The sequence below is a fragment of the Candidozyma duobushaemuli genome (genome assembly GCF_002926085.2).
Source record: "Candidozyma duobushaemuli strain B09383 chromosome Unknown B_B09383, whole genome shotgun sequence".
NCBI classification, from domain to species: Eukaryota; Fungi; Ascomycota; class Pichiomycetes; order Serinales; family Metschnikowiaceae; genus Candidozyma; species Candidozyma duobushaemuli.
The window spans coordinates 951,005-976,960 of NW_020289895.1; the positions used below are offsets into that span (position 1 = coordinate 951,005).

A 25,956-nucleotide genomic window follows, 5' to 3' on the forward strand; every position below is an offset into this window, starting at 1 on the left:
ATAATGGCCTCAAGCCGGAGTACTTCTTAGTCGCGATCCTTTTGATAACACTTATAGTGAGATATCTTGTCATCGGGGTCAATGCATATCAAATTTTTCTTGATTGAGTCATGGCAAATATCGCAACTTTCCTCTTTGCTCGCAATCTTGTAGGACTTCGCTTTCTCCTTCTGAAGCTCATATTGCACCTTCACAGATCCTACCTTGTATAGCTGACTTGTGATCCTCTTGTTCATGAGATCAGTGTCCACCAGGATCAAGTTTTCGCCTATGAAGGTTTCGAGGTTTCGTAATGGGAAGGAACTTGGCAAAGTAAGAAGTGTCCTGGTCATTGACATTTTCTTTCCTTGCGTTGTTAAGAGCTGGGTAATTGAGTCAATGTTCTCCTCGTAATGCAATAACAAATCCTCGAGAAGCTTGTGTAAGAGATCCTGACCGGCTTGATGCTGACCTGCGTCATAAAGGTCGGCACAATATTCGATTGCACCATTTAAATCAGTGAGCTGGTTGTACAAGACGTCCACAGATTTTTGATGCTCACCGAGTCGTTTGTAGATAAATATTGTGAAGCGAAGAAAATTGTCTTGACTTGTTGGAATATTCTTCAAAACTGTCCATGGCTCATAGTCAATAGAATTCTTCAAGAAATCGTAAAGTTTTTTGTAGTTCTCATCTTGAACAAACTCCTCGTCAGATAATTCGAGAGCCTTCAATTTTTTGAGGTAAAACAAGCACAATTTGGTCGAAAACGTGGACCGTTGTCTCGTACGGCCAGCGGATTGAAGAACATCGGTTTCGGAAAGAAGCCATTCAAGATAACGAATAGCCAAGTCGTCGTTTTTAATGGCATTCTTGAAAAATTCAAATACTTTCGTGGTGTCGTAACTTTCACACTCGTAGGTCTCATTCATAAATATCGCAGCAGCCCGCTGTATCATCTCACTTTCATCACTTAACAAAACCCACTCCGCATACTTGCAAATTAAGTCTAGCTTGCTGTTGTCAAGCTTTTGGAAGTAGCTGATTGTGAGGTCAGGAGATCTGAAGTACTCGTCGTATTCATGAGATTGTGAGGTTTCATCATGTGCGAGTTTATAGAGCATCTCGAGTGCCTCTTCATGAAGAGATCTTCCATAGTAAAAATCTAGAAGCTCACGAATGAAGACATGCGACTCCTTGGTATGACTGTGTAAATCCTTGAGAAGATAATGATTGACCACATTCGATTCACACTTATTATTTGGCAAACGAAGAAGGGGTCCGAGAAGCATTGGCTTTGTATAAAAGTAGCAAAGGAAAAGGGTGGTATCAATGTAGATGGCGTCCTTCTTTATCTCCTCCCACATTTGGTCTTCCTTAAGGCTTGGATCGAGGTCGAGTGGAGACAAGTCCACGCTTTTCCAGGGCATCGTAGGCATCATATCGTTGGATCCCAAAAATATGGAGTATATTCTTCTCTGATCTGTCAAGAAAACAATAAGATCGCTAACTGCTTTGCTGAATTTTCGAACCTTGGGGGACTTCAGGTCATCGAGGCTTACACCTGATGCAAGTCCCGTATGATGTGGTTTGTCTGGAGAATCCTCACCTTCAGTGGCGTTGTCGGATGCTGTGCTTGCAATGATGTCCTGCTTCGTATTCTCGAGCTCTTGGATGCTGACACGACGAACCGGATTAACGAACCCGGAAGATGACTTGGTCTCAAAAGAATCATCCGGGGTTGTCTCTTTTAGCTCACTTATCTGGAATTCGCCATTTATGAAGTCAGGAAAGAGCTTGAGAACTTCTTTGTACGAAAGGATCCATTCGGAGCCAATGCCAATTAATGCGTCATGATACCGCCCGTACAGCTCAAACAAAACTTGTGCCTTCTCAGTGTATAGGTTTCGAAGGAACAAAAGCTTATACTTGTCGGTTGAGGACTCGAACAGCCCCAAGGGAAAGAACAAACTGTCGTCGTTGTCAAGACTATTCACCAAAGTTAAAGCCCTCTCTAGACCTATCAACCGTAAATCACTGTGAAGCTCCTTCAGGCCTCTTGCACTTGAATTAGATCCTCGAATTGTCAAAAACTGGTTGAGCTGTTTGCGAATGGGATTAATTCTGAACTGAAATACATTGGTGCCCGCACCAATGATGACGACATCCTCGAAAACCGTGAGGCTGATATTGTAGTTGTTCATGTGATGATGGAAGACTTGGATAACTGCTCCACTAGCGATGTCAACAATCTCGAGCTTTTTGCTGTAAAGTACTAGCAAGTAGCATGGTAGGAGAAACGCAACATCCACAGGTACCGTCAGGAGTCTCACATCAGAGGACCCCAATGCATATTTGTCATCTTCAAATTGAAGAGTTCCAACCTGAGAGTCACGTATGACCAATGAGTTTGAGTTTTTGGGGTCCAAGATCCATACCTGGGGCCCAGTGCTAGATATGCCAAAGTAGCTAAATGAGGTTGTTTGTGACAAGCTGTTGATTCCCGAGCTCTCTGTGGATATGCTTTTGAGATTAAACGTGTCTAGCTCGAGACACATGAAGGAGTTGGTGAGTCCCAAGACGATCTTGTCGCCATGTTGGCCACCAATGGAACGTAGCTTGTCCTTAAGGCTGAGTTCTTTAATGAGAATGAAATCAAAGATATTTCTCGACTTCTGCTTAATCTGGTATATGTTCAAGCGTTTCTTGGTGCCCACCAAGACTAGCCTGTTGTCTCTGGTCTCCACATACTTGAACTGGTTGAAGTTCTTCAGTTCCAGGAAGGTATGGATCAAATTGAGGTGGGCGCCGACCCATTCAAAGGCATTGAGTGTATCTGAGGAGCCCGCAAAAAGCACATCTCTCGAGCCATCCTTGTAAAGCGGCACTAGTCGTAAGACGGTGATTGGAGACTGAGAGCCATTGACGTTTCGAAACGTTTTCTCGGTGCTGTACCACAGGGACGAATCGTTATCGTGAAAAAGGCCCTTTATGTCGGTAAATGAACGAAAGCTTCGCATGGAGCGAGCAGGAGTCTTGACTGCCTCTGGATTGTCGCTGACTCTCATGATGGTGATGTCGCCATTGCTGAACCCAATGAATAGTTTTTCATTCTGGAAATGAAGCGCCGTAACCTTGGCGTTTCCGCTAAGATTGAGCCGATTGAACGGCGCCATTATGTCCACGTTCATGGCGATAGGCTGGTTGTAGGTGAGATGTAGAAGTAACTATAGCGCGCTCGATGGTACTACACGATTTCTTGATATCTGCCTTATACTATAGATACAAAGTTGACGACACCAGAGCAGTATTTCACAAGCTCGTCGAGTTTGGCTCCCTTTTGCTGGTTGATCTGACCCCATTTCTCGAGTGCCTCGTGCAACTGTTCTTCTTTGCCATTGGCATAGATAACGTCTCCATGGTGCTTGAGGAAAAGACCAAAGATAGCCTGGAGCACATCGTAGTCGCTGTTGAGCTGCATGGCCTGGTTGAGAGCCTCGACAAAACTGGTCATTTCGTCCAATGGAGGAAACGAATTGAGCGATCTGATCTCGAGGTCAATGAGTGAAGGAGCAGCATTGACCAGGAAGTCAATGAACTGAGTGTAGTCTTCGGACTCGCCGCCGATTCTGAGAAGTTTGGTGAACTCAGACTCGAAATTGTGCTCTCCGTTCTCCTTGAGGGCTCTGAGTTTGGACTCTTCGGTTGTAGCATTACCGTTGGTCAGACTCTTGAGACCATTCTCTGCAACAACAGCACGGTCACCCACAACTTCACCGCCCAAAGACAAGAAAAATGGCGCCTGCTCGGGCTTCTTGGGCGCTTCCTTGGGCTTGTTTCTCTTTTTGATGATGTCAAGATGCAAAATGTTCAGGTACTTGTTTCTGTCGCCCACATGCAACGTCAAGAGATCCTGGTTGATCTGGTCAACGGAACGGTAGGTGGTATGGACGTCGTTGTCGTCTTCGGCAGGTTTATCAAGAGCACCTTCAATAAGAGAAGCTCCACCTTCACCAGACACGTTAGGCAAAAGCGCTGTGCTGAATTCGTCGTCCTCCATCTGTCTAGTGGAAACCGGGTGGAACTGGGCTCTGTTCGTCCAAAGGGAGATACCGTTGCTGGAGACGTGGGTGGTAGCCAAAAAGTCACCAATTGGTGAAAACTTGACACTGGTAGCCACGTTGGGGAGACGAATTCCGTCAATGCAGCCTCCAGTGGGAATATCCCAGGTACGCAAGGTGCCGTCAAGCGAAACACTCACAATCCACCTGCCGTCAGGCGAAAAATCAAGATCGGTTATTCTGTTGTTGTGCCCAATGAGCACTCTGGCGACTTTCTGGGTGACCACATCGATCACCACAATGCTCAAGTCATCAAGAGCACAGGCTACCAAGTCGGAGCCCTTGTGGTAGATCATGGTGGTGATGGGGAGTCGAGCTGAAGCTTTCCAAGGAACTTGGACTCGGAAAAATTGTAGAAACCAATCACACCGTCAAGACCACTGCTGACCATTTTTCTGTTCATGCCGTCGATGGCCAAACCAGTCACAGCCTTGTTCTTGTGCAACATGTACTTCTTTCGAAGAAGACCAGATTGCAAGTTGTAAGCGCCAATTCCACCGTTGGAAGAACCCACCAAGGCGAAATTACCACAGTGGGAAACACACACAGCTTTCGCAATACCACCATCAACAGTAGCGAGCTCATGACGTCCCATACGCTTATGCTTTGAGTCCCAGGTTCTGGCGAAATTCTCGTTTTTGTGAGCCGTCACCATGTTCTCCCAGTCTCCTTCTCTGGCGACCGACATGGCCAAAGCGGTGATCTCAGGAACCTTTTCACGCATAGAAGCAACAGGACCACCTTTCTTCTTGGAATCAGTCTTGGGTGGTCTTTGGGAAACCTCCTGTGCCTGGGCATCCTTCCTCATGGAGAAGCACCACAACGACCGGTCCTTGGATGCAGAGTAAATGAAATGGGACTTGTCCTCGTTGGGGAAAACCATAGCCACTGGAGGAGCAGAATGGCCACCACGAGAACGCAAATGACGGGGAGGTGAAACCACAGAGCTGTTGGTTGTTGAAAGCGGAGGGTCGAAAACGAGCTCTTTGAGCTGGTTGTCTCCACCGTTGGTCACGACAATTGGCTGACCGTTCAAGAACTTGGCATTAGCTACACCGCCCGTGGCTTCAGCATGGGCGTTTCTCGAAACGTGGACTCTGGCCTTTTTGACCAAGTCGTGGAAGTAAAGATCTCCGTTGCTCAATGCAGCCACAAGGTGGTGGGATCCATCGGTACGGAAGGAAATGGAGTTGACCTTTGCAGCCACATCTGCGGGAGAAGCAACGATTCTCTCGCCGAGAATAGTGCCTTTCTTCAAGTTGTAGAGGAAAATTCCTCCCGAGCCAGTACCCAATGCAATGATGTCAAGAGCTGGTGCAAACTCGATGGCAGAGAGGTTCTCACCAAACTGGTCTGGGGGAGACTTGTAGATGGTTTTTCCAGTTCTAATGTTGATGAGATGGATGCCGCTGGTGGTGGCCACGACAATTTTGTTAAGGTATGTCGGTGGATGGACCACACCCACAATGTCACCGGCAAACTTGGTGTTGATGCTCTTGATGGTGGTGTAATGCTCGGTGGGGATCTTGGATCCCAGTGGCTTCTTGAACACATCAATGGACCCGTTGGTCGAGACCACAACGAGGTAATCGCCAAATACCAAAAGACGGCTGATCGTGGCAGCTGCCTGTCCTGGAACCTTTACTTCAGCTTCCAAGCGGCCTCTCTTATAGATACCCACCGAGTTGCCAGAAGCAGCGTAAACATAGTGGAAGTGGGCAGCCAAAGCCAGGATTTTGCCAGGAGTCTGTGAGTGGGAAACAAAAAGCAAATGCAACGTGGCGGCGTCGTAGATCTGGAACGAACGGCCCACAGAGGTGACAATATAGAAAGTTGCACCTAAAGTACCCACTGCAAAGGGCACTTCATTGGAGACATTGCCGAGGGCTCTGAAGGGGCTGAAGATCTTCGAAGGCTTCGAGACCTTCTGCTGGGGCTGGACCTTCTGCTTTTTTGCAGTGTATTTCGCCATGCCTCTGGAGGTTGAAGGTGTATCTGAAAAAGTCGATGAGGTGCTGCGTACAATGAGAAGAGGTGCCAGGACCCTGCAAGGGTATGGAGGCCAGAGGGGAGAAAATCAGATTTTTTGAAATGATTTACTAACTAACTGGATTCTAATTTCGATGTAAATTAAAGTTTGTTTTTTTGATCCCTTGTGGTACCTGGTTGGTGGGACCCCACTGTGCATATACTACATCTGAGAGCTCACCAGTACTAACCATCTTATCATGACAGAAGACGATAAGCGTGATATTGACGCTTCCACAGAGCCTGTGGCAAAAAAGGCACGCACAGATAACTACGACAAAGGCCTTGCGCCTATCAAGCCGGAGTTTGTGGTGGAAAGTGTCAAAGTGGAAGAGGCTTACGATGATGAGGAAGCTGAAGGTGGAGACAGAGGCCAACAGGAAGGCTCCAAGCGCTCGAAAAAGAAGCGTGGACAAAACAAAAAGAGAGATCTTAAGCAGCAGAAGGAGGATGTACGTTTGTGCTCGAGTTTGGTGGATCCTCTGGACCCCAAAGAGTGCAAATTTGGACCAGACAAGTGTAGGAACACTCACGACGTGACATACTATCTTCTGACGAAACCAGACGACATCGAGGGCAAATGTCCCGTTCAAGTGGCTATCGGTTACTGCCCTGCTGGTTTGAAGTGCCGTTGGTTGAGCAGCCACTACAACAAAGATACAAATGAGCTTCTCAAGGAGGAACCCAAGACAGACAACTACGAGCTCAACAAGATCTCTGCGGACCACCGGATGGACCTTCAGAAGCATCGCTACATTTTTGAAAAAGCCGACGCCTACAACAAGTACTTGGACTCGTTGGTCAAGAACGATGCCAATGCAAAGAAGCAGGAGGAGGTTAAGGACAATGCTGCTTCATACGTTGAGCCTCCTTTCAAGCCAGCCGAGAAAAAGAGACTCAACTTTGACAGAGCCAAGATCGTGTCGCCACTCACCACGGTAGGAAACCTTCCATACCGTCGTTTGATGAAGACTCTTGGTGCAGACGTCACCTACAGTGAAATGGCGCTTTCACTTCCTCTTCTTCAGGGCACCAAGCCAGAATGGGCCTTGCCTAAAGCGCATGTTTCTGAATACCCCGGTTTTGGTGTTCAGCTTGCTGCCAATCACCACCAACAAGCCTCCAAGGCTGCTGAGGCCGTATACAACGAGGCCTCTCATGTTTCCGAACTCAACTTGAACTGTGGCTGCCCTATTGACCTCCTCTACCGCCAGGGCCAGGGATCGGCGCTTTTGGACCAACCAGCCAAGCTTGTTCGTATTCTCAACGGTATGAATGCTTGTTCTGGCGATATTCCAGTCACATTCAAAATCAGAACAGGAACCAAAGACAATAAAAACACCGCAATCTCCTTGGTCAACAGAGTGTTGACCGAGACCGACGTCGCTGCAGTGACGTTGCATGGCCGCTCAAGACAGCAAAGATACACCAGAGAGGCCGATTGGGGCTACGTCGGCGAGGTTGCAAGATCGGTGAAGGAGTTGAATGAAAAGAAGCAGGAAAATAAGGATTTGACGGATACTCAACCAACATGGTTTATCGGAAACGGCGACTGCTTTACCCATGAACAATGGTACGAGGCTGTGAACACCGAAGGCATTGATTCTGTAATGGTTGCAAGAGGTGCACTTATCAAGCCCTGGATTTTCGAGGAGATTGAAGCTCAGCAGTACCTTGATAAACTGGCCACAGAGCGTCTTGAGCATCTTCGTACTTTTGCCAACTTTGCCGTGGAACACTGGGGCTCCGATGAGTACGGTATTGAGGTTGCTAGACGTTTCCTTTGTGAGTTCATTGGCTTCACACACAGATACATCCCCGTGGGGATTTTGGAGAAACTCCCGCCAAAGTTGAACCAAAGACCACCAAAGTGGCGTGGCAGAAACGAATTGGAGACGCTTCTTGGATCCACTGACTACAAGGACTGGATCAAGATTACAGAGATGTTCCTTGGAAAAGCCTCGCCAAATTTTCAATTCGTGCCTAAGCACAAGAGCAACTCATACTAAGTTGGGAAAGAGGTCATAGGGCCGTATATAATAACACACGACACTTCATCTACAATTTGGGCACTTGTACAGTGTGCATTCTTAAATAATAGCTATCTACTCCTTTTTGAACCCGGTGACAGAGGCGACAGTGGCATCGTCGGTGTTGGCTTCAATGGTGGAAGCACCAGTGGTCTTGGCCTGGGAAGCAGAGTCGTAGTCCTTGGACAAGTCCTCAGCCTGGGAAGCAGAGTCGTAATCCTTGGACAAACCCTCGGCCTGCTCCTTCAAGGTGGAAAGCTCCTCCTCCTTGGCAGCCAACTCCTTCTTCAACTCCAGAATCTCCTCGCTGTCGCCTTCGGTTGGCGCAATGTCGCCATGCTCTTTGTTGTAGTCGTCCAACTTGTCCTTGGTGAACACCAACTCAGCCACCAAGGAGTAGGCTCTGGTGGTGAGGAGCGTCAAGAACAAGGCGAAACCGCAGAGGTACATGTTTCTCTGGGCGTAGAACTTTCTGGCCTGGACCTCTGATCTGTCAATCATGCCACGTTCAGAGCCGGGCCCACTCAAGTCGGTGGTGACGGTGTACACTCTGTTCACCGAGTCGATAAAAAGAACAGCCACAAAGCCAAAGATGCACTTCGTGATGATTTGGACGTGCTCAGAAGTGAAGGGCTTGGAAACGGTGGCCAAAACAGTTCTTCTCACTGTTCTGGGGAAAGGCAACGACAAGATGGTGAAGAAAACCATCTCCACCACGAGCAAGCCAAACACCAAGCTGTAGTATAATGCCATGATTGTATTAACAAAGAGGAGAAAAAAAAAAGGCAGAGTGACGTGCTTTTATGTGCTGCTGTGCCTGGTAGCAATGACGAGGGCTAGCAAGGCGATTCTGCAGGAGAAGTGCCGCGAGGTGTGCAATCTCAGACGGGGCCCAGGGGCGGATGCGAGTATCGAAAATCTGTCAAATGCATTGAGTCTCTTAGTAGCCTAGCGACACCTTAAGGGTAAACGTCACCAAAAAGGGCAATGTGATAAAGAGAATTGAGTATTGCGCAATGAGGCAAATGGCCAAGCAGTCCATCTGGAGGTGCTCTGGCGAGTTTGGATCAGTGTAGAACGCAGTAAAGTAGACCAAGGCAGTGGCATTGGGCAAGCCAAATTCCAAAACCGACACAAATCTTACAAGCTTGTCTTCTTCAAACCAGCCAGCCTTGTAGAGACCAGTAGTGAAGCCCACGCCGAAAATGGGTATGATAATCAATCTGGCGGCGGTCACCATGAGAGCGGTTTTCCAGAAACCAGGCACAATCTGGTTCACCTTGAGTCGAGCAATTGTGGCCCCTAGAAGAAGAAGACCAAGGGGCACAGATGCTGCACCGACATAACTGGCAAGGTCCATGAAGAACGATAATGGCGGCATCTCGTCTGGTGCATGAGGCATGTAAAAGCTACTCTTGACGAAAAGCGCCTTGAGCGGTGGAGACAATGCAATGATGAGCGACACAATCAACGAAACCGAATTTGGCGCCTTGAAGTTGACGATCGTATTGAGGAAGTACTTCCAATAGCGTCTTCTACGCGAGACTGGTTTCGTTTCGTCATCAGCCTTTTCATTTCTTTCTAGCGGAGCCACATCTATACCAACGTCGCTAGTGGCCGAATGCTGGCTTCTCGCCTCGTTGCTTTTGAGCCTGTCAAACTCACTGTATTCGTGAATAACGTCTTCAACGTCCTGTGACTTGGCTCTTCTCAAGTCCGCTGAACGAGAAGGTGTCTGATGCAAAGAGTAGTAATTAGTGGTGCCGGAGGTGTTGGTGCCCCGGCGCTGTCTCATTGACGAATCCATGGATTCATAATCCTGGGAAACTGCTGAGTGGCCCTCAGCGTCTCGTTGCATGAGGAACTCATTGTGCTGGCGGTATTCCAGCGGATCTCTTGAAATGTCAGGACGCTTGTCCTCAGAACTATAGGTGCTATCGCTTCCAGCACTTCCAGAATGCTGCTCCTTAGCGTGCGGCGTGGAAGCCACTGAATGTAGTTGGCTGGTGTCGATCTCCTCTTCTTCGTCTTGGGGTTTGTCTAGCTCGTCTCTAAAGTCGTACCTGACCAAGCGGAACAAGCCTAGCGAGAACTGGTAGAACACCTGGGAGGCAAGGAAAATACAGACGTATGCCACGCCCTTGTCACCTTCTTCCGCTGTAAAAAGCGACCCTGTTTTGGAAAGGGTTTGTAGATATGCGATGGGGAGATCCGAGATATTGGGGAACAACCCCACAGAAATCAAACCGCCAAACCAGCGTTTGGGCGACTTGCATGTGTAATAAATCGCTAGCGACAGCAAGGCTCCCACAGAGAACAAGATGGTACCTTCAAAGAAGATGATACCAATGTTCTTGATGTCCGAGTATTTGAGATTCGTAATCACATTGTTGAAAATCAAACAAGGCATGATGGCCGTGACAATAGCGTCCGAGATATCACGGCATGTCGTCACTGTGAGGATATTCCGTCGAGCTAGGTAGAATCCTATGGCGATGATGAAGTAGATCTTGAAGATGGGCTTTACCGAGGCATAGATGATCATGCCAAGAGGAGCACCCATTTTGTTGTCATTCACTGGAGCTCAGGGGAGGAATAAATATGGGTATGGGCTGGAAAAAGCCGTTGAGCAGTCCTCTTTATATAACGTCTATATGTGAAAAGAAAAGTTGTGGGTTGGAGATCGGTGCATGGCTCCTCAGCTGAGTGCAGTTCCTAGCAGGTGGAAGCGAGTCGCTAAGACAAAAAAAACTACAATCTAGCCGGGTCCACCATCATTTTGGGGGTGATTTTTGGATCCGTTGGCCGTATATTATTATCCCTCTGTTGGATATTGGCTTTGGTGAGATTTGTTAATTTTCTTGCAAAAAAACATTTTTCCGTTGGTTTACCTGAGCCGTGCAAAAGTGTCAAATTCGCAATATAAAGCGGCTTGTCTCAAAGATAGACACTTGCGCATCCACCACTGAAACTGAAAAATAATTACTTACATTTGGCAACATCACTGGCGTAACTGCAAACAGAAGCCGTTGAAAAATTCGCAGATCTACACATGGTTGCTCAAGATGTTCATTAAATGGTCCCTAGGGACAATGGCACACAGGCCGGGGTATGAAAAAAAGACGTACTGTCGAAGAGAAGCAAATCCGGTCGTAAAACAAGTAAAGTGTAGCTTGCGGAGTAAACTGTGAAGAAACGAATCGTTAGCAGCGCTTGAGGGGGTGTTGAATGCGATATGCCAGGCTAACTCCGAGGGGAATGTGGTGGTTCGGGTTAACCATGTGCTGGAAATGTAGCGCTGCTTTGCAGGAGGTAGCATGGGGGAGTCTCACTCCACGGGAGTTTGCTCCCTGCCTAGTTCTATCGAATCAGTATTGTAGAATCGATGCTTGAAGAAGTCAATCCCTATGGTCGTAGATGCAAGGTCAACCGCATCTATCCATGGTGAACTGCCTCATTGATGAGATACCCCCCGCTATGACAGAAACTCCTTGATGGTGGGAGAGCGCCCATGGCTATATGTCACCACGTTCGTAATCTCCTGGATCTCAACCTCATCAAGCTCATCCAAGAAGATCTCAAGATCATCTTCATCCTTCAAGCTCAAGGAAGGCATTTCTGGCGAAGAGCAGGCGGAAAAGATGGAGTCCTTGGGAGATCCGTACTCGTGGTCGGAGGAATCATGAACTCTGAAATTCAGCGCTTGCAGCAGCACTTCATCGTCACTATCGTGGTAGGCCAAAGAAGCCTTCTCTAATATGGGTCTGGCAGCTGAACGCTGTGGCACTTGCATGTCTTCAGGAACGGTTTCGAGGAACTGGAGACACAGCTCGTAGTCTTGAAAGGAGGCCATGAGGTAGTCTAATTTCTGGAATAGCGCAGTCCAAAAGGGGCTGGTTGATTTATAGCTCCTGGGCTGGGAGGCTGGCTGCGAATCTTGTTCCTGCGTAGGAGCCAGCCACATGCATGGGACCCCCATACTGGAGCAGCGCGAGCTGCGTCAAATAGCTACTTACACTTCCTATTTAGGCAATAGCTGTCAAGCTGACACTGCTGCAAAACCGTGATGAAGTCCCTGACCGCAAAGCGAGGCAATGCATGTTGGCCGATCGCCATTAAGGGGGTCCCTTTGAATCGTGTTTTTCCCAATGGCGGAAAAGCTTGTTGTAACTTTGAAGTTTGTACGGATTGCTTAAGGGGTCCCAGAGGCTTAGGAGCAACTACTATGGGGTACCATACTCCGCGCAGTGCTCATACTACTGCTATGTTGGGACATGACAATGCCCGCGAGTGGTACGCGTCGCGTCCATTGCGGAATGGGTTCCGACTACATTGTTGTGGGTAGCTGATACATGCCCGTGGGCGTTGGATTCCATGGTAGCCACTCGATTGCCGCCGTGGAGGCAGCAGCAAACTGGTGTGTCTCTATATTACATTAGTTCTTGGTCTTTTTCTTGGGTGGACGCTCGTCAACGTCACCCATTGCTTCGTCCGACTCGGAGGCGGAGGCGTTCGAGTCAAACTCCTCTGCAACGTCGGAATCGGATCCAGAGCCAAAGTCTCCGTCCTCGTCACTCTCGTCGTCGCCGGCGCTGCCCATATCCACATCCGCATCGTCGTCGTCGTCATCCTCTTCGTTCATAGCTTTAGCCAACATGGCTTTAGCCAACATGGCTTTAGCCATCTTCTCCTCATTCTTCACACGCAAGCCCTTCTCCAGGCAGAATCTCTCCACCGACTCCTGCTCCTCCTTGTCAATGTTGGCAAAAACATGCGAGGGGCCTGAGCCTCTCAAGTTGACTTCCAAGTCAAACGTACGCGAGGCTGAAACTCCTCCGCCTGTACGTGACATGGTGACGTTGCTCACCTCAGAGTAAGGAATGTACACTGTAGGCTTTGTGACAAACAAGAAACACCGGTCCAATGGGTACAAGTAGCCCTCGGACGCCTTCAAAGAGCATGCAACACCGGCTTGCATGAAACGAGACTGGAACGAGCCGGGCACAATCAAGCGGCGCTCCATCAAGCCTTTCAAGCAGTGGGCCATCACCAAGTGCGTCTGTGTGTCGTACTTCTTCTTCAAACGGTCCTTGTACTTGGACTCGTACACATCGTCCGCCAAATTCAATTCCAATTCAGTCTCCTCCTCTCTTGAGAATTGCAACACCAAAAATGGGTACTTGGTTTGACCCTGTCTCAATGGCGGATCGATCTGCAAGACTATCAAGTGGTGTACGTCATCGGGCTTAGGCAACGAGAAAATTCTCTCGATCTGCTTGTACTGGATCTTGTAGTCGTACGTCTTACCACGCAATCTCAAAGACGTGGCGTACATGTCGATATCGTAACGGCCTCTTGGGGTCAAGAACAACACATCGCTGAACGAGACAATGGCCTCGCCGGCAACCTGGCCGATGTCTGCCTTGTCCTTGAGCTGGTCGTAGAAGACAGAGGCAGCGCTGACCTCTTCGGTCTCTTCCTGCTGCTGCTTCTCGCCATTTTCACCTTCCACAGTCTTGGTCGTCTCGTTTTCAACGACGCCAGGGATGTAGAATCTCATTTCCACCAATTCGTCACCGGCCTTACTGTCGTTGCCCAAGTTGAACTCCACCGCGACCTCGTTCTTACCCGTCAAGTTCGAGTTTGTGATTTCCGAGTATGGAAGCTCAAAAGAAGGCTTGTTGTTGACCTGGAACACCAACTCGTTTCTGGCCAAGTCGGTCTGGCCCCAGTTCCATCCTCTCAACGAGTGTTCCTTGTGCTCCAACGCAATCAGGAAGTTCCTTTGTAGCTCCTGCTTCATTTTGGCGAAATCCTCCTGGTCAAAGCCGTCGAGCGAAACCACACCCTGGTTTTTCGTCTGCACCCTCAATTCGTAGCCTCTGGAGCCTCTCGACCAGTGAACAGTGAGGATCTCTTCAGAGGGCAAAAGAAAAGGCTGGTTGTTGGCCGCATCGCCCAGCTGGGCTGCCTTCCAACCAAGACCAGAGTCAGCAATACGCATCCGCCCCGTCAACCGGGACTGGTTGAGGTAGATTTTTTCAAAGTCTGTGTTGACCATGGTAGCGTTGAAGAGAACAGATTTGCCTCAGGTTAAAACGCGTTTCTCTGTGTAGGACGAGTGGTGGGAGGGTGCGAGAGAGTGACGAATATGGCATGGTGATTGTTGAAATGGTACTTTAGTTGATTTCGAAATCATTTGAAATGGGCTACATTCCTTCTGATTGGATTTTTTAGCAACTCTGGGCGGAAAGAGATGATTGCTGTATATGGTGTTCATCATGAAATGGTTGCAAATCGCATCGAGCAGAGGAGTAGTACCGTACATTCTTTGGTCGATGGGCGTTGATGGAACTAGTTAGTTTTCAGCAGACTTCAGATTGATGAAGTGAAGGATGAATACTTTCTTCTGAAATTCGTCAGTTCTGTGTAGATCCATGGATGCACGGTGATTGACAACCACCGACAGTAGATCCCTATACATTCGCCAGCAATAATTGTTTCATACTAGAAGCAAAAAATTCTGTATGCCCTAAGATAAAGAATTCATTACATGAAACTGACTTTGGAAGAATTGACTATTGCATCTCTTTGACCCACCTAAGCTGAGTCACCTATGTACCCACACATCAACGCCTAGAGTTGTTCCCATGAAGAGACAAATACAAGCGAAACCAAAAATCAAAGATCTCCTTCAACCAGCTTGGCTCATCTCTGAACCCTTGTCGCCAAGGCCCAACCTACACTTAGCTCTAACTGCGGCGGTTGCAAATCAACATACCCACTCACCTCTACCACCGTCTACACCCAAAACATTCCCAAAAGCCCAAAACTGCCATAATCACTCAACTGCCGTTTCCATCAAACATGTATACATTCCTCATCTCGTATCCACCATGTAAAAGCCCACTTGGCCTCGCCGGAACCGGAGTGAGTCAATAGGTGCGACTACACACAACGGAAAATTTCCACCATCATTCTTCTTCAACATGGTTAAAGCAGGTGTTTTGGGCGCCACAGGATCTGTGGGCCAGCGTTTCATCTTGTTATTGGCTGAGCACCCTGAATTCGAAATTCACGCTTTGGGTGCTTCGGCTCGTTCTGCTGGAAAACCTTACAGAGACGCAGTTACCTGGAAACAGACTGCCTTGTTGCCAGAAGTGGCTAGAGGTATTGTCGTTGAGGAGTGCAAACCCGAAGGGAAATTCGCCGAATGTGACATTGTCTTCTCCGGCTTGGACTCGGACTACGCTGGCGAGATCGAGAAGGCTTTTGTCAATGCTGGTTTGGCCGTGATCTCCAACGCTAAGAACTACAGAAGAGAGCCCGAGGTGCCTTTGGTTGTGCCTATCGTCAACCCTGAGCACTTGTCGGTTGTCGAGAAGAAGGTTGCCGATGCCAAGAAGCAGGGCAAGAAGGAGGGCTTCCTTGTGTGTATCTCCAACTGCTCCACTGCTGGTTTGGTCGCTCCATTGAAGCCTTTGGTGGAGAAGTACGGCCCCATTGACGCCTTGACCTCCACCACGTTGCAGGCGATTTCTGGTGCTGGTTTCTCGCCAGGTGTTTCTGGAATCGACGTCTTGGACAACATTGTCCCATACATTGGCGGTGAGGAGGACAAGATGGAGTGGGAAACCAGAAAGATCTTGGGCCACCCCAACGCCGACAACACTGCCGTTGAGCTCTTGGACGAGGAGAAAATGAAGGTCAGTGCTCAGTGCAACAGAGTCGCTGTCAGTGACGGCCACACCGAGTGTATTTCCCTCAGATTCGCCAACAGACCTGCTCCATCGGTCGAGGACATCAAGAAGACCATGAGAGACTACGTCTGTGACGCCGCCAAGTTGGGATGTGCCTCTGCGCCAAAACAGACCATCCACGTTTTGGAGGAGCAGGACAGACCACAGCCTCGTTTGGACAGGGACAGAGACGCCGGTTACGGTGTTTCCGTGGGCCGTGTTAGAGCCGACCCTGTGTTGGACTTTAAGATGGTTGTGTTGTCCCACAACACCGTCATTGGTGCCGCCGGTGCTGGTATCTTGATTGCCGAGATTTTGAAGGCCAAGAACGTTATTTAACGGTTTGACCGATGTACATATACCCAATCCATGATTTAGGAAGGAGATTGTAGGGGGAAAAATTAATAAAAAGTGGCACGAAAAGGTGATACGACTATCCGACTTTGTATTAGGTGAAAAGTTTGGAGCTTGCGGTATTTGATGTAAGTTGTATATGAAAGGTACTGAAAGCAACAAATTTAATATACAAAGTTAGTGTCTTCGATACCAAAATAAATCCATCATTCAATTTGATATTGTAAAATAGCATCCATTTCATACGGCTCGGTGTGCCCCACAATAAGCTCACAGTGCCATATATTTCCAATCATCACCTATAAGAACCTAACAAAACCATTCACTTTTTTTACCAATTCCTCCAACGCAATTTTTATCCCGCCATTATCATATATATATATAAATACCATTCATCTTCCCGGCCACCCCTCTACCTCACCTCCACCCTACCATTCGCACCTTCATATCAACTACATACCAACTACATGGACCTACTGGGTTACCTCCTACCCGTCGATCTCAGTGCCATTGACGACCACGTTTTCGAACTCCACGTGACACACCGCCCTCCAGACGCCCAGACCCTCGGCTACGTAGACAAATCGACAGACAAACTACACCTCTCTTTGGCTAATGGAGATGAGGTAACCATCCAGCAAAGCCGATCGTCACTTTCAGGACAGGCGCTGAGTACAGGCTTTGTGTGCTGGCAGCTGGCAAGGTACTTGGTGGACTGGCTTTTGGACGAAAGTTGTCCGATTTCTGGATTTTTCAGAACCCCAGATACCAAGGTGCTAGAACTAGGCGCTGGAGTCAGTGCGTTGTTGGCAGCCGTGCTTGGGCCAAAGTGCAAAAAATACGTCGCCACCGACCAAAAACCAATACTCAAGCTTATGAGGCTGAATTTCGAGGAAAATGTGGTTTCCAGACGCTGGACCTCCAGAACGCTAGAATGGCTGCAAACTGGGAAAGCGAGCGATACCACCATCGACATTGTGGAGCTCGACTGGGAGAAACACGACCTCCATGAGGTTTTCGATATTTTGGACGGATATCCGGATTTGGTGATCGCCACAGACACAATTTACAACGAGTACCTTGTGCCGTTTTTTGTAGAGACGCTAGCAGCACTGATGGGTCCTGCCTCCAAGGCCCTAGTAACTGTTCAGTTGCGAGATGAGAGTATCACCACTAGGTTTGTGGAGCAGTTGGCAGCACACAACCTCAGCGTGTACACCATTGAGGACCAATACCTCCCGAGAGCCTTGTTGGCCGGCTTTGCCGTGTACTATATCACCAAATAAACGACCGTATAAGCGTGTCACGTGACCACGCACGTGACCATCACCATATCACCGCAGAACTACTCAATCCACATACAACGAACCATCCATGTCTGCTCCACAAGGTGGTGTTCAGACGGCCCGTACTGCTGGTCCAAACCAGTCAGGGTACGATCCCAAACGTGGACGCAAAAAGCCTCCCAGCAATGGCCAGTCCAGGAAGCCAGGCCGGCCTAGCAACCAGAATGTGTACATTAGACCCAAAAGCTCCAGGAATGACGGAGGCAAAACCACGTATAGACGGCCACGTGATGGTCAGAGGGCCGCTTCAGGACCTTCTAGCTCCCATGGTCCGCCAGATCAGGTGAAGTCCGAACAGAGCCTGATTTTCAGCCAAGGCCAGAACCAAAACCCAGGTCTACTGCGACGCCTACGAGGCCATAAGCCGCATGTATACGTGAAGCCTACGCCGAATAACGAAAAATCTGATAATGGCGAGCTAGGCTCTTTGTTTGACGATCCATCAAGCTACGGGTTTCTGGCTCAGTCTAAGAGTAGAGCCAAACGGCCCGTGCCCAGATTCATGCTTTCCCAACCCAGAATGTTGATTACGCCCGAGTTTAAGCCCAATGAGTGGGACAAACAAAACCAGGAGAAAATGCTCGAAATGGAGGCGTCCAACGCTGGAAGAGACTACCAAGGCATATATGAGGACTTCCAAAAAATGCGAGACGCAGAGCGGAAGAAGATGGAAGAATTGGGACTAGTGGACGCTGAAAACACCACAAAAGACTTGAACGAGGCCATTGTGTTTCAGGGAACCTGCCTCGACATGTGTCCTGTCTTCGAAAGGGTCCGTCGAGCACTAGAGAACAACGTGAAGTCGCTTGAAAAAGATCCAGTTACAAACAAGATCTCTCGAGAGAGGGCCGTCAAAGCATTTTCACGTCCCGCTGCGGGCCAACCACCTCTGATGCCTTCAGACGTGAGACCACCACATGTTCTTCAAAAAACACTAGACTACATTACAGAGAACGTCCTAGAGCAACTTCCCGAAGCACACTCATTTATTTGGGATAGAACTAGATCTATAAGACAGGACTTCATTTATCAAAACTTTTATGGCCCCGAGGCCATTGATTGCAATGAGCGAATCGTCCGTATTCACTTGCTTTCCTTACACATCATGGCAGGTAGCGACGTGGAGTATTCACAGCAACAAGAGCTTGAACAACTCAACAAAGCTCTTCAAACTCTTACTGAGATTTATCAGGACGTCAGAAATCATGGCGGTCTTTGCCCCAACGAGGCAGAATTTAGAGCATATCAGTTAATCAGCCACTTTAGAGATCCTGAGTTGGAAAGAGAGGTCCAGACGCTACCGGACGAAATCCTTAAGTCAAAGCAAGTTCAACTAGCCCTCCGACTTCGAACACTAATGTCACAAAATAATGTCATTGAAAGAGGGTACTCTAATTCAGTCGGAGCTCTCAACTTCTTCGTCGAGTTCTTCCGTCTAGTCCACCATCCCGAAACGCCCTTCCTCCTTGCATGCTTACTTGAGACTCACTTCAACGAGTACCGGTTCTACGCTCTCAAATCCATGACCAGAGCTTATCACACAAAAGGCCGTGCATTCTTGGCCACCTCGCTTCAAGAAATGCTTGGCTTCGACTCGATTGCAGAACTAGTATCTTTCGTGGAGTATTACGAGGTCGACACGTTTTATGAAGAAGATAATCTTCTAGTCGACTTGTTCAACAAGGAGAAATTAGAAACGAAGTATAAACTCAATTGCTACAACGACAAGCCAAAACTTGCTCAAGCTTATTCCGAACAACTAAATGTCAAATCAAAGGGTCTCAGATACAAGGATTTTGTCAACTCTGGTCTCTCCAATGCTGATTTGCAGCTCAAGAGAACTACACAACCCATCATCGCCCTGGTTCCCAAAAAGCCCATCAAAGCATCTCAAGCATCCAAGGCAGCCGATTCGATGACATCAGTATTTGGTACATTTGGCCTGGAGCCCGCCAAAGACTTATCTCAGACATCAGCCAATAACCAGACCCCTTCACTGTTTACTTTTGGACTGGCACCATCATCTTCTCAATTTGGGCAGCCTGCGCAGCCATCCAAGGGCTTTGGCGGTTTTGGCCTGAGCTCAGGCTTTGGATCTGGTTTCAGTCTGACACCGCAAAGTACGCTGAATGTTGGCTCCTTGAACCTCGAGGACTTTTTGAAATCACAAAATGGATCGGCTCCGAAGACTGACACTAAACAACAACCCACTAGTGCTTTTGGACAAGCCCCAGCTAAAGTGGATACCCCAGCCGAAGCTCCCAAAGCATCTATTACACCCAAGGAGCCACTTATCAAATCTGAAGAGCCCGTTGCAACAGATAAGGCTGCACCCAAAGTCACATTTGGCGCTGCTGTCAGCTATCCTTTTGACTCAACAGCGCAACCAAATAAAGACTTGGGGTTCCAGCCAAAGGTTGTTGATTTGAAGGAGGAGAAAGCGCCAGCTTTGAGCTCTACGCCATCGCTCCCGGCTTTAACGAAACCATCACCCTCTACAGAGCCAGCACCACCAAAGTTTGAGCCCAAACCGGCCCCTGCGTTGCCGGTGGTCTCTACACCATCGAAGATTACGGATCTGAAGAACTATCCCAAGGCAGTACAGGCCACATTCGATGACATCCTTGCCCATGTCGTCGACGAAGAACTCCACAAGATGCTTCCCCGAATCATAAAGTACGAAAATAGAGCCACTGAGAGGCAAAAGTTGATTGGAGGCCTCGCGGACGAATTATACAAGGCATTTTTGGACGAGGTTACATATGAGTCAGCTTTGAGAGCCCAAGCTGATAATTTCCTGAAGAAACTAGCCGTTAAGAAAACCCTTCAAGCTTTGCGTTCAAGCTATGAGAAAAAGAAGGCCAGCAATAGTCAAAGAAAACAAAAGCTTCAGGAGCTTCAATCGATTTCCTTCAAAAGGCCATTGCTTAAGAGAGTCTCACTGTCGAGCTCGATGGATGGACTGTTTAGAAAGAGAGTACATCATTCTCCAAGAAACGAGAGCTTTCAACACATGAGTGAGAAGCAACTGGCTATCGAGGATCTTTGGAAACCGATCAATCTTGACAAATTCGTCGATACATGTGCTTCTAACATCAAAGCACCCAATACCATAGACATCAAATGCTTGATGATTGTCGAGGATTGGGCTTTGGCATACTCAAAATGGTTAAACACGAAATTCAACTTGCTGGTCTCCGAAGACGGCCAGTTCTACAGGAACACCGTGACCAACAGCAAAATAAAGCTCGAGATCGAGAGTTTGCCCAGCGGTAATGTCCTCAAAGAGAGTTCATTTAACCATAGTGCCTTCTTGGTTTTTGAATGTGGCCTTGCTGACCAGAAACAGGCAGAACGGTACGGGAGCTTGCAGGCCAAGCTCGAGCGAGACGGAAACATTCTTCACAAACTCTTCCAAATATGCAACCGTTATTGCCTTTACAAGGTGCAAGTTCTTTTAGTACTTTGGGACACACAAGGTGTGAGATTGGGACCTCAAGAGGTCAAACAGCTAATGCGTCTCGAGGAGATTCCTAAAGACATTGTGCAAGATTTGGTTCTCTGCGACATGTCGTCTAGCGAGGAAAGTGTTTCGGAGACTCTTAACAAGAGAATGGTAAGGATGAGCGAGCGTTTCAAGGGTAAGCTTACTGCTCGTGGAATCAAGAAGAAGGCCAAGCTAGAGGCCGAAATGGAAAGGAGGAAACGGAAGGAGGAAGAAGAGTCCAGAAGGATGAGGACCACTGAGGAAGCCGAGACCACTTTAAGAGCCAAGGAAGCAGAGGCACTTAAACGGTCAGAACAAAGCCGACAGATGGGCTATCTCAACAAACACATCAATAATCTGATGGACTTGAGCAATGCATCGTTCCGTACTGCCGCCAACACGACCCGTGGGTTCAACACAACTTTTGGGAACAACACCATGCTCAATCTTAACAATTCCTTCTTGAATCATGACACCACCAAGGATATGTCCGTGCTCGGTTCGTTTGGCCCCAATGTGAGCGTTTTGGAGGAGAGCACACCGTTCGGATCTCCCGGAGGCAGAAATTCCCGTGGTCCGAAAAAGGTTGATGAGCTTCGGGAACTCACAGCGTCGATCCGGGCCCGTTACAAAAAATCAGGCTGATGTACTTATCACAGGTGGAGATTTTGCAGCCACGGGAGCAGACCTGCACACTGGGGGTTGTGAGTACTGAGCAGGTAAGTGAGGTAAGCGAGTGAGAAAGTGAACAAATATCGGCTCCTGGCTATTCCGAACCACCCTTCCACACCACAAAACCACCAAGAAAAAGCCGGGAAATGGACTATTTCAAAGACGCTGCAAAGAACTTCTCTTTGTACGATGCCAAGGCGTACGTCCGTAAAGCTCAGAATGGTATGTAGCAATAATGATACTCAAACCAAATCAGTACTAACCACAGTCGCCATGAACCTTTCAGAAATGGAGGCCAAGGTCCGTGAGGCTACCAACAACGAGCCTTGGGGTGCCTCAACCACATTGATGGCCCAGATCGCCGCCGGCACTTACAATTACAGGGAAAGAGAAGAGATTCTCAGCTTTGTCTTTAGAAGATTCACTGAAAAGGCTGCCAACGAATGGAGGCAAATCTACAAGTCTTTACAATTGTTGGACTACCTTGTGAAGAACGGATCTGAGCGGATTGTCGACGACGTGCGGGCCAACTTGTCGTTGATCCAGATGTTGAAGTCGTTCCACTACATTGACTCCAAGGGTCGTGACCAGGGCATCAATGTGCGTAACCGTTCCAAGAACCTTGTTACTTTCTTGAACGACGACGCTTTGATTCGTTCCGAGCGTAAAAAGGCAAGAGCCAATCAGAAGAAGTTTGGCGGTGTGTCCTCTGCTGCTTTTGGCGGTGCTTCTTCCATCACTACAGGCTACGGCCAGGAAGACAGTGACTTCACTTCCAGAGTGTACGGTGACGGTGGCGTTTTTGGTGCTCGTTACGATGATCCGGCCGACGAATATAGAAACGGCAGCTCAGGAAACGACAACTACGAGGAATACGACGTGGAGGCCACTTCTTCCAACCCTGGCCGCTCCAAGAGCACCACCAGCTCTTCGAAGGTGAATGCCACTGCCAAGAAAGCCGCTCCCGAGCCTGATCTTTTGGGCGACTTGGTAAACTTTGACGATGACGCTGGCACCAGCGCTCAGGCTTCCAGCACGGCTGCTCCTGCTGCTGCCGCTGACGACGACGATGATGATGATTTCGACGACTTCCAGGCTGCTCCATCTCTGAACAACACCGGCAGTCTCCTGAACAACTTGGCCAGTCTCTACGTTTCACAACCAGCTGCTGGCCTGAGGCAGCCTTCACAAACGTATCAGCAGCCAACCTACACGCCTGCCAGCAGCAATTCTTTCGGCGGTGCTGTTCTGACGGGCCCCGCCAAGCCTGCTGCCAACAACGATGCTTTCTCGTCGCTCTTCTCCAGCGCTAAGACTAAAACCACACACAAGCCTGCTGCCAAGGTGAGCCAACCGAAGGAGCAGGACGATGACTTTTTTGGTTCTCTGAGCAGCCAGCCAGCGCAGCCCAGCCAACCCAGCAAGCCCGCCAGTAACGGAAACAACAATGGCGAGATTGATTTGTTGAGCTTTTAATCTACGAACACTGCTGCCAGGACGCTCTCCTGGTCATCCGAAAATGTGAACATGTATATTCGTGTCAGGCTGTTAAGTGATATTCAGGACCATACGGGCGCCACTCGTTGATGTAGCGTTCGAGCATATAGTTATTAAGGTTGTTAATCGTATGAGAGGGAGGTGTAGTAGTTGGTGAGTCAAAATAGTAAAAGGAACAGAAGAAACTACAAAACGAGGTTTCCCACCACAATCTCCACAAAGATACCTATTTTACTTGCTTTCCAAAAAATCTTTACTTTCCATCTCTCCACATATCTCCAACTTCTCACCGGTGCGAAATTCTCCACTACCACCACCATGTTCAGAAACTCCATCAGAAACTTCGCCTCCACTTCCAGAGCCTTTGGCAAAAAGGTCTTCCTCACTCCATCCATCGATGGCGTCAAGCAAAACCCCATCAAATTCGAGTTGTACGACGATGTGGTGCCAAAGACCGCTGAGAACTTCAGAGCTCTCTGTACTGGTGAAAAGGGTTTCGGTTACGCCGGTTCTATCTTCCACAGAGTGATTCCAAACTTCATGTTGCAGGGCGGTGACTTCGAGACCGGCAAGGGTTACGGTGGAAAGTCCATCTACGGTGCCAAGTTTGCCGATGAGAACTTCACCAAGAAGCACACCAAGCCAGGTTTGCTTTCCATGGCCAATGCTGGTCCTAACACCAACGGCTCCCAGTTTTTCATCACCACCGTTCCTTGCCCATGGTTGGACGGCGCTCACGTTGTTTTCGGTGAGGTCATTGAGGGTATGGACGTTGTCAAGGCCATTGAGGCTGAGGGCTCTGGATCTGGTCAGACCAGATCGGCCATTGTGGTTGAGGAGTCTGGCGAGCTTGAGTAAGCGGTCACGCCGCCCATTGAGTGTATAGTTTAAGCCGGACGTTTAGAAAGGTGTAGATGGGGTAGGTTGAAAGTGAGAGATTTCCAAGCACATAGAGGGTGGGTATGACTGAAGAGGTCATTGAAGCTGAAGCTTTTGCAATCATAAACTTGAATTTGAAGGTTTGCAATTATAGGTAGGTTTATGGGCGCTTTGGGAAGTGCTGTTCACTGGAATGGTATATTGAGTCATGATAAGTAGACGGCATTGACCTGGCTAATTGATGGACTCAACAAGACTTTGAGAATAAATAAAGATAGAGAGCCAAATTACTGCATTCTTGAATCAGGAAGGGAAACTCAAGCGTCCTTTGGTTATTTTTCAATTAACATAGAAGAAAGATGGGCTTCCGAGTCAGTATATTCATTGCATCAGAAGCCGAGCAACGTCAACAACGTAAATACGGAAAGAATGGTTCAACCCTCTTCAATAGCTCTAGTCCCTTCATAGGGGCCTCTACACGTCCTTCCTACTTTTATCATGCATTTAGTACACCGATGGCTTAGATAGTCACCATCTCGTCCTTCTCTACCTTTGGAATCAAGTCCTTGGGCAACTTCTTCTTCAACTCAGACAAGCGATCGTAGTCGCCAGCCAAGATGCGTGCCACGACCAAGTCGTCTCTGTCTCTAAGCTCTCTCTCAGACTTGCCCTCGTTGGACAAGAACTCCTTGGCCTTGGCGGTGTCGCCGTGGAAGTACTCCTCCATGGCTCTCAAGCGCAACTCCTTCTCAGCCCACTCGGGACCGTCTTGCTCCCTCTTCTTCTGCTGCGCTGTGTACTTGGAGTATAAGAGGTATATGAAGGCTGGCAACACAATGTAGAAGTAAGGCACCTCCCAGCCCTCGGCCTTCTCTGTCTCACGGACGATTCTCCATTTTAGCTCACCTGTGGTCTCGTCCTTGTATGGGATCTTGTCGATGATCTTACCCGCGTCCTTGGTGACGAACTGGAAGTTCTTCAAGTCCTGCGAGTTGTCCTTGAACAACTCCAACTGTTCTTTGGGGATTCCTGGAAGAAGGAAGTTCCACTCCAGGTAGTTTCTCTGGTAGTACAAGTTTTGCAAGTCAGCAATGGTCTTGAATTCAGAATCGCTGGGCACTCTGGGCGTTCCGTCTGGGTTACTGTATATCTTTGTAACGGATGGCAACGAGTCCAACTTGGACCTGATGTCCTGCTCAAGGGCAAAGTTGAACTTCTGGGGCTTGTACTTGAACAAGGCGCCGAAGGGCACGCTGAAGTTGAATCTGACCATGAGGTTGAGTGGTGGTAAAGCGTTTTTATGAGGTTTTCATTGGGTGAGGGTCGCTGCATGTGCAGGACGCTTCGCTTCAGCTATGGAATTCTACAAATGGGTCAAAGTGTTTTTTGGGTGGGTATGAAAGAAAAAAAAAAAATCAGGATTTTGCTTCCTTTTTTCAAGTTATGGCCTTGCTCGAACCTGCGATAGTATGTTTACTGATGGCTTACGCGACAGCAGTATCGAGATGAGGAGTAACGAGGCCATCGACTCGTCTATTTCTGCTTCCTTTGATTTAAACTTCGTCACACTGGAAGCTGAAGGTTTTTAGTTTGTTCTTACAATGTTGTATTCTTATTGGTATGGTTGTTGTAGGAGAAGGAGTCGAAGGGATAGGATAAATGGCTGCGAAATTCTCCTAATGATGGGTACATAGTAAAGACTGGTGCATCTTGGCTTTCTTCTTAGCTCTGGATTAGACTTTTCTGCTAGGAATACTTGGTACCAGAGGTAAGGATTTGAGAATAGATAAAGCTCTACCCAGATGTTGTTGATATATACGGTTG

At 48.3% G+C, this 25,956-nt stretch overlaps 11 protein-coding genes across 11 annotated transcripts; 5 read left to right on the forward strand and 6 right to left on the reverse strand. All coding sequences in view use genetic code 12, as the record gives it.

Moving 5' to 3' along the window:
* Positions 1-26: 26 nt before the first annotated feature.
* UTP21 (rRNA-processing protein) lies at positions 27-6,072 on the reverse strand (the record flags this gene model as incomplete). The annotated part of the gene is made up of 3 exons (XM_025480419.1): positions 27-3,179; positions 3,257-4,434; positions 4,461-6,072. 3 exons carry the CDS (start codon positions 6,070-6,072, stop codon positions 27-29), a joined length of 5,943 nt encoding a protein of 1,980 aa, XP_025334719.1.
* Positions 6,073-6,328: 256 nt separating this feature from the next.
* On the forward strand, positions 6,329-8,137 carry CXQ87_001898 (tRNA dihydrouridine synthase; the record flags this gene model as incomplete). Its single annotated transcript, XM_025480420.1, has 1 exon — positions 6,329-8,137. The coding sequence occupies one exon, from the start codon at positions 6,329-6,331 to the stop codon at positions 8,135-8,137; it is 1,809 nt and encodes a 602-aa protein (XP_025334720.1).
* Positions 8,138-8,233: 96 nt separating this feature from the next.
* On the reverse strand, positions 8,234-8,911 carry CXQ87_001899 (uncharacterized protein; the record flags this gene model as incomplete). The annotated part of the gene is made up of 1 exon (XM_025480421.1): positions 8,234-8,911. The coding sequence occupies one exon, from the start codon at positions 8,909-8,911 to the stop codon at positions 8,234-8,236; it is 678 nt and encodes a 225-aa protein (XP_025334721.1).
* Positions 8,912-9,098: 187 nt separating this feature from the next.
* Positions 9,099-10,721, reverse strand: ECM3 (putative ATPase; the record flags this gene model as incomplete). Its single annotated transcript, XM_025480422.1, has 1 exon — positions 9,099-10,721. The coding sequence occupies one exon, from the start codon at positions 10,719-10,721 to the stop codon at positions 9,099-9,101; it is 1,623 nt and encodes a 540-aa protein (XP_025334722.1).
* A 912-nt stretch (positions 10,722-11,633) lies between these two features.
* On the reverse strand, positions 11,634-12,011 carry CXQ87_001901 (uncharacterized protein; the record flags this gene model as incomplete). The annotated part of the gene is made up of 1 exon (XM_025480423.1): positions 11,634-12,011. One exon carries the CDS (start codon positions 12,009-12,011, stop codon positions 11,634-11,636), a length of 378 nt encoding a protein of 125 aa, XP_025334723.1.
* A 582-nt stretch (positions 12,012-12,593) lies between these two features.
* POB3 (FACT complex subunit) lies at positions 12,594-14,219 on the reverse strand (the record flags this gene model as incomplete). The annotated part of the gene is made up of 1 exon (XM_025480424.1): positions 12,594-14,219. The coding sequence occupies one exon, from the start codon at positions 14,217-14,219 to the stop codon at positions 12,594-12,596; it is 1,626 nt and encodes a 541-aa protein (XP_025334724.1).
* Positions 14,220-15,147: 928 nt separating this feature from the next.
* HOM2 (aspartate-semialdehyde dehydrogenase) lies at positions 15,148-16,236 on the forward strand (the record flags this gene model as incomplete). The annotated part of the gene is made up of 1 exon (XM_025480425.1): positions 15,148-16,236. The coding sequence occupies one exon, from the start codon at positions 15,148-15,150 to the stop codon at positions 16,234-16,236; it is 1,089 nt and encodes a 362-aa protein (XP_025334725.1).
* Positions 16,237-16,718: 482 nt separating this feature from the next.
* CXQ87_001904 (S-adenosylmethionine-dependent methyltransferase) lies at positions 16,719-17,537 on the forward strand (the record flags this gene model as incomplete). Its single annotated transcript, XM_025480426.1, has 1 exon — positions 16,719-17,537. One exon carries the CDS (start codon positions 16,719-16,721, stop codon positions 17,535-17,537), a length of 819 nt encoding a protein of 272 aa, XP_025334726.1.
* Positions 17,538-17,625: 88 nt separating this feature from the next.
* On the forward strand, positions 17,626-23,232 carry SAC3 (Sac3p; the record flags this gene model as incomplete). The annotated part of the gene is made up of 3 exons (XM_025480427.1): positions 17,626-21,695; positions 21,890-21,978; positions 22,025-23,232. The coding sequence occupies 3 exons, from the start codon at positions 17,626-17,628 to the stop codon at positions 23,230-23,232; spliced, it is 5,367 nt and encodes a 1,788-aa protein (XP_025334727.1).
* Positions 23,233-23,571: 339 nt separating this feature from the next.
* On the forward strand, positions 23,572-24,111 carry CPR3 (peptidylprolyl isomerase; the record flags this gene model as incomplete). Its single annotated transcript, XM_025480428.1, has 1 exon — positions 23,572-24,111. The coding sequence occupies one exon, from the start codon at positions 23,572-23,574 to the stop codon at positions 24,109-24,111; it is 540 nt and encodes a 179-aa protein (XP_025334728.1).
* Positions 24,112-24,652: 541 nt separating this feature from the next.
* Positions 24,653-25,405, reverse strand: CXQ87_001907 (uncharacterized protein; the record flags this gene model as incomplete). The annotated part of the gene is made up of 1 exon (XM_025480429.1): positions 24,653-25,405. One exon carries the CDS (start codon positions 25,403-25,405, stop codon positions 24,653-24,655), a length of 753 nt encoding a protein of 250 aa, XP_025334729.1.
* Positions 25,406-25,956: the final 551 nt, after the last annotated feature.